At 44.0% G+C, this 7031-nt stretch overlaps 1 protein-coding gene across 1 annotated transcript in view; it reads right to left on the reverse strand.

The window, feature by feature from the left end:
- panx1a (pannexin 1a) overlaps positions 1 to 3428 on the reverse strand; it is a 43489-nt gene extending 40061 nt beyond the window's left edge. Inside the window, exon 1 of the mRNA XM_063053848.1 lies at positions 2614 to 3428. Coding sequence (XP_062909918.1) covers positions 2614 to 2794 — 181 coding nt within the window. The 5' untranslated portion in view covers positions 2795 to 3428. The remainder of the gene's footprint in view (positions 1 to 2613) is intronic.
- Between the last annotated feature and the right edge of the window lie 3603 nt (positions 3429 to 7031).

The following is a 7031-nucleotide window of genomic DNA, read 5'->3' on the forward strand; positions in this document are numbered from 1 at the left end:
TTCCCCTGTTCCCAATCATGATTCCCCTCTCCCTACTGTCAGTCTACAATAAAGACCTATATCAGTATCAGGTTTATCATCACTCACGTGTCATGAAATTAGTTTTTTCTTTGTTGCAGCAGTATAGCACAATACATAAAATTACTACAGTACTGTGCAAAAAATATCTTAGACACCCTAGATTTATATATGTGCCAAAGACTGTTGCAGGGTACTGTGCTCGTCTGAAAGGTGCTTTGGAATGGAATAAGATCGTGAAAGCTATCATATAAATACTTCACTTTCTTGGAAATCTTCTGTAGAGATATAGAACGTCAATCTATAGTTGTAGCCATATAAAACTCTCTGCTTAGGCCACATCTAGAATACTGCATTCCATTTTTGGTCGCCCCCAATGTTGGAAGCACATGAAGGCTTTGTGAGGGTGCAAGGCAGGTGCTATTAGAAGGCAGGTGTTAAGGGGAGGTGAACAAACTGAAACATCAACTGCTTATTCCCCTTCATATATGCCGCCTGACTTGCTGAGTTCCTCCAGCATTTTGTTTGCATTGAATAAACTAGGGTTATTTTATCTGGAGCAGAGGAAGCTGAGAGGAGACCCAAGAAAAGTTTATAAATTTATCAGAGGCATAGATTGACAACGGGTATATTTTTCTCTGGGCCAAAATGTCTAACACTGAAGGGAATATATTTAAGTTGAGGGGGCAAATTCAAAGGGCAATATTTTTTTAACAGGATGGTGAGTACCTGTAATTCACTGCTGGGAAGGTGCTGATGGAGGCAGATACAATAGAGGCATTTAAAAAGCTCTCAAATAGGCACATGAGAATGCAGAGACTGGAGGGGTATGGATCACGTGCAGGCAGAAGGACTAGTTTAGGTAGGTGTCATTATTTAATTAGTTCAGCATATCATGACCCAAGGATGCATTCCTATGCTGTATAATAAAGTACTAATGATTACAACCCAACTACAGAGTGGCTGGCATACAATACCCAAATTGATCTAACTTTGCTACATCCAGCACAAGGTGACAGAAAATCTGTCAAAGATGGGAAATTACAGCAAGGAATTGGCTTTTCTATAATCTATTTAAGATGCTGAAGCACACTGTTTAGAAAGGATGGTTAGGGTTGAGGGCACTCTCTCTATTGAGGACCTTCTGGTTCACATAATTTGCAATTGACAGATCACCTCCTAGCTAAGCCTCAGCGGCCAGTGAAAGTTCAATTTCTCACCAGCGCACATGTCAACACCACAAATGAAGCAAGCACTGGCCATTAAATTGATAATTTACCATTTAACCTGAGGCGTGCCCGAAATAAATCTAGCCTCAGTGATGGCACAGCAATTAAAACAGTAATCCAGGGGGATGGACGAACCATCTGGAGGACCAGAGTTCAAATTCTACCATAACACCTGTGGAATTTGGAGCTTGGGTCTTAACTAATAAAATAATACATTTCTATGGTAGCTACAAAATCCCAAATTTCAGTTTAGGGAGATATAAAAGCCGTTCAAAAGCCCATGCTCAATTATTCCATTTGATTTACCTCAGTGACATAACAAAACTAATAGTGAACCCTCAACTGTCGGAGGTGAGAGTAATGAAATAAACGGCAAGTACAATACTTCAATATCTCAAACTCATATATGCTAGGAAAACTACTTCAATGAAATTAGTTAGCGGCTGCCTGGCTGTATTATCTAAATGGCCATGGCCAACTGGCACATGTAGATTCGCTGTTTAATGAGCACTGACGGTAGTGTGACAAGTGTGTTTAAAATCGATATGGTATCTACAAAATGCAGATCGCCTGCATCGTCCTCCGACGCAAATGACGATTATAGCACAGACAAAATGCTGGAGAAACGCAGCAGGTCAGGTGAAATCTATGGAAAGGGATAAACAGTCGACGTTTCAGGCCGAGACCTGTCGACCGTGTGCGTTGCTCTGGATTTCCAGCATCTGTAGAATCCCTTGTGTTAATGACGGTGTGTATTGAAAGACCAGCGCCAGCCGCGAATAAACCGCAAGCCCACATGTGCTAGTCATGCATGGCTGTTTGGGTAATATAGTAAGGCAGCGGCGAAATGCACACTGACCAGTGTTCCTGCCCTGGACTTGGCTGAATTCTAACGGCATTGATGATGGATGGAGAGGCGCCCTCTGACCCGCATTCCCAGCGCCCAATCCCGGCGATCGCCCTCGCTTAACAAAAGCAGAGTCAAACTAAACTCGACTACTCTCGAGTTCATTTAACCATTAGTTGGGGGGAACTAATTCGCACCGATTTGTTTTCTACCAGTAATAATCTCCCTTGAAAATATTCAGGCCTGCAAGGCAGACGCCCATGGGGGCTGGGCTTGTGCTTTTTGTCCGCCTGAAGGTCTGGATCGATTCCGGGCGGAGGGCGCCGCTCCCGTCCCGGTGGAGAGGGAGAGACCCCAGTCCTCCGGTCTGTCGTTCGCCTTCCTGCGATTCCGTCCTCAAAGCAAAAGGCAACACGAACGGCTGCACTGCGAGCCGGGATAACGAGCCGACTCCCAGCCGCGGCAGCAGAAGCCCCCGGGCACCGCCGTCACCAGCTGTGGGCGCGGTGGAAGCCTTACCTATGGAGATCTCTTGCGCGAAGGCCAGGGAGATCAGCAGCAGAGGCAGGCCGGCCGAGACCAGCGTCACCAGCTTGTCCACGGCCAGCTCCAGCCTCACCGCTTTCAGTCTGGAGTCGGCCGGCTCCTTGAGGAGAAAGTCCGAGAAGACGTACTCCACCGCAGCGTGTGTGATGGCCATCACCTCGCGTCACGGGGGAAAAACAGGGAGCTGTCTTCGGCTAAAGAACCGAGCTCATTGTCGTGTCCCTGTTCAGCGCGGAGCGTCAGGACTGCGAGGGCTCCTGCTTCCCTGCTCTGGGCATGGTCCGGATACGATGCGGCTCCTTGTCGCTGCCCGTACTCAGCAGCACCTCGGCCTCTCACTTTCACGTGTGCCGGCTCGGACTTTCTTTCCATGAGCCGCACTTCCGGATCTCCCCGGCTCTTGTCAACTGCCACGCCAGGAGGAGGGACCGATCTCACACAGAGCATGCCAAGGGAACTCCACGCGGAGCGAAAGCACCAGTCAGTCCGTCACCGCACCGCAGTGATATTTTCATTAGTACGCGTTCGCAGTATTAACATCGGGCTGCATAATTCAATTTGCCCAAGGCAAAAGCAGTTGTTTTAGGTCGAAGGCTTTTCAGGGCTTGGAAAACTGTGTATCAAAGATAAGTTTAAGAGGTAGAGATCCGGGCGGGTCCTGAGAACAAAGAGTAATATTGAAAGACACAATATGACAGTTTTAGATAACCAGCTTTTCCAGTTTGTATCAAAACTAATTCTCAAGGTGATTCATTTTTTCGTTCACGGTAGATGTTGCCTGACCTGGTGGGTATTACCAGCATACTCGTGTTTCAGATTTCCTGCAACCACCTTTTTACACAAAAAAAACCTTACAGTCCCAGCGCAACACACACACACAAAATGCTGGAGGAGCTCAGCAGATCAGTCAGCATGTGTGGAGATGAATAAACAGTCGACGTTTCGGGCCAAGACCCTTCTCCGGGGCTGGAAGAATGCAAGGTGGAGGAGGGGAAGACGGACCAGCAGGAAGGTGATAGGTGAAGAGAGTCTGGGCGAGTACGTGGTCGAAGAGTCGGAGGGCAGCAGAGATTAGTACAGATTTTCTGTTGCTTTCTGTTCCGCCTCGGAGATCAACAGTCATTAACAAGTTTCCACTACCCTCACTCAGATGGCACTACAGTCTTCTGTGCCATTCGGTCTCCATGGGTTTGCAAACATTTGGAGTCATAAAACTGCTCCTTTGCCCCATATCCATACCAACCTGGTATTCTGCCTAAAGCCACCTCCCTGCACCTAGACCATAGCCCTCTTGCCCATATACCTATCCAAACTTCTCTTGAAAGTTACAACTAAACCTGCATTTACCATTCTGCTGGCAGCTCATTCCACGCTTGCACCATCTTCCCAGTGATGAAGTTCACTCCTCAGATTCCCCTTAAATATTTCAACTTCCACGGTAAACTAATGACCTCTAGTTCTAATGTCATGTAACTTGAGGGGAAAGCCTGGTTACATTCACCCTATCTATACTCCTCAATTTTGTATACCTCCACAAGATCTCTGCTCATTCTCCTGTCCTCCAGGGAATGCAGTCCTTACCTATTCCTATAACATCAAGTCCCAGCAACGTCCTTGTAAATTCTCTCTGCACTCTTTAGTACAATTCCTGTAGGTAGATAACCAGAACGACACATGATGCTCCAAATCCAGCCTCACCAATGTCTAAGGCAACTTCAATGTAACATTCCAACTCCTGTAGTCAAAGCTTTGATTTATGAAGGCCAATGTGCTGAAAGCTTTCTTTATCTACCTGTGACACTGCTTTCAAGGAATTATGGGTCTATATTCTCATATCCCCCTGTTCTATCACACTCCTCAGTGCCCTAACGATCCCTGTGTAAGATCCACCCTGGTTGTCCACCCAAAGTGTAACACCTCACACTTGTCTGCATTAAATTCCATCTGCCATTTTTCAGCCCATTTCTCCAGCTGGTCTAAATCCCACTGCAAGCTTTGATAGCCTTCCTCACTGTCCATTATGCCCCTCGGTCTTGGTGTCATCTGCAAATTTTCAGATCCAGTCCTAAGTAGGGGCAGCAAGAATGGTACATGATCGGCCGTGTCTAATGAATTTTATAGTGTTTTTTGTAGAGGTTACCAGGAAGGTTGATGAAGGAAGGCGATTGATATTGTCCACGTAGACTTTAGCAAGGCACCTGACAAAGTCACACATGGGAGGCTGGTCCAGAAGGTTAAGTTGTTTGGCATTCAGGATGAAGTTTTCAATTGGAATCAACATTGACTTCGTGGGAAAAGACAAAGTTGCAGTAGATGGTTGTGTGCCTGACTGGAAGCCAGTAACTAGTGGTGTGCCACAGGGATCGGTGCCAGATCTGTTATTGTTTTTCATTTATATCAATGATTGAGATGATGTGAAAATACTGTAAAAATACTAAAGAAATACTTACACTGTATATAAAAGATGCCTTAAAATACCTTCCAATAATTTACCCACAGCTGAAAGGTTGAGGTACATATATTATTTAGAAAAATTATGGATTACATTCATTAACACAGTTAATTGCAGGATATTTCACAATTATATTAACATAGATATTAGTAAAAGTTTTACATTATATTAATATTATGTTAATGGAGCTACATTACAGACATCCAACAATCTGAGTGATTTAGAGGATCAAATTTATAGAGAGATTGCAGCTGTTGCAAGAAACACAAGGTTATTATAGTTGGAGATTTTAACTTTCCACATATTGACTGGATTTCCATACTGTAAAAGGACTAGATGGGATAGAGTTTGTCAAATGGTTCAGGGAAATTTTCTTAATACATGAAAGTCCCAACGAGAGAGTATGTGATACTTGATCTGCTATTAGGGACTGAGACAGGGCAGGTGACAGAAGTTTGTGTAGAAGTACACTTTGCATCCAGTGAACACAATGCCATTAGTTTCAAAGTAAATATGCAAAAAGATAGGTCTGGTCCACGGGTTGAGATTCTAAATTGGAGAAAGGCCAATTTTGATGGTATCAGAAAGGATCTGATAAGTGGGGATTGGGGCAGGCTGTTATCTGGTGAAAGTGCACCTGGTAAGTGGGAGGCCTTCGAAAGTGAAATTTTGAGAGTACAAAGCTTGTATGTGCCTGTCAGAATAAAGGGTAAAGATAACAAGTGTAGGAACATTGATTTTTAAGAGATATTGAGGTCCTGGTTAGGGAAAAAAGGAGTTGCACAGCAGATATAGGCAGGTAGGAACAAATAAGGTGATTTTGGAGTATAAGAAACACAAGAGAACACAAGAAAGAAATCAGGAGGGCTAATGGACTGTAATTTTCTATGACCCTATCAAAGAAAATTCCAGCTGAGTGACAACGAAGGCTCTCTGCATGGGAGCATTTCAATTACTGCATGGCCACACACCTGCACAGCTCAGAGTGAACAGTGTTCCTGACGTGGTCTTCTTACCCAGCCTGTCACTTGCTCTGTTGCAGCACTTTTCTTTTCAACTAGAGGAAGTGTGTCACCTGTCCGTCAACCTCCTCTCTTCCCACCATCCAGAGATCCATTCGCGATTCACTTGCATTTCCTTCAGTCTGGTGTACAGCATTCAGTGTACAGGTGTAAAGGCTGGATATTCACTGTACAATGAAATCTGCAGTGACTCCATCTGATTACCAGTCAGTTTAAATCTCTATCCCACTCTCCCTCTGACTCTCGTATCTTTGGTCTCCTGCACTGTTACAATGAAGCCTATTGCAAGCTTGAAGAGCAATATCTAATGTTCACTACAACATTCAAGGCTCAATATTGACTTTTTCTTTTTGTCTGGATTGGAGTTGGCCACTTTTGTGAGACATCATTTTGGCTCAGTTTTACTATAGATATACAGTATCTGGACACACCAGCAGCCCTATCATTAGCAGCTCCGATATCACGATTGAGTGCACATCATCATTAGGCAGTAAACCAGACACCAATGAACACATAAACACTTGGAAATTTCATGCAGTTATTTTGATGTTCAACACACTGCACCATTACAATTTCTTGCTGTTAGATTCAGCATCATAATGACTTTGATTCCAATCTTGTGCAGTGTTATGCATCTTAACATACAGCAAAAATTGGTGATTTTTTAAAAGTCGATCTGCTGCTTAATATGTCCACTTGGAAGACAGGCATTTATTATTGTGTAGCTTTTGCAATGTAAGTTGATGAAAATGTTTTCAAAATTGTTTTTTCAGGAGGATGCCCTCCATTTGTTGTTAAGGTTCAGTCATCCACGTAAGAACAGTTGTTGCTTTTTTTATAAATACATTTGCAGCAGAACAGTAGTGGGAAGTTGTCTTTGATTTTGGTTGTGACTGGTTATTTAAAAGCATTCAGAG

This window comes from Mobula hypostoma, chromosome 7 (genome assembly GCF_963921235.1).
Source record: "Mobula hypostoma chromosome 7, sMobHyp1.1, whole genome shotgun sequence".
NCBI classification, from domain to species: Eukaryota; Metazoa; Chordata; class Chondrichthyes; order Myliobatiformes; family Myliobatidae; genus Mobula; species Mobula hypostoma.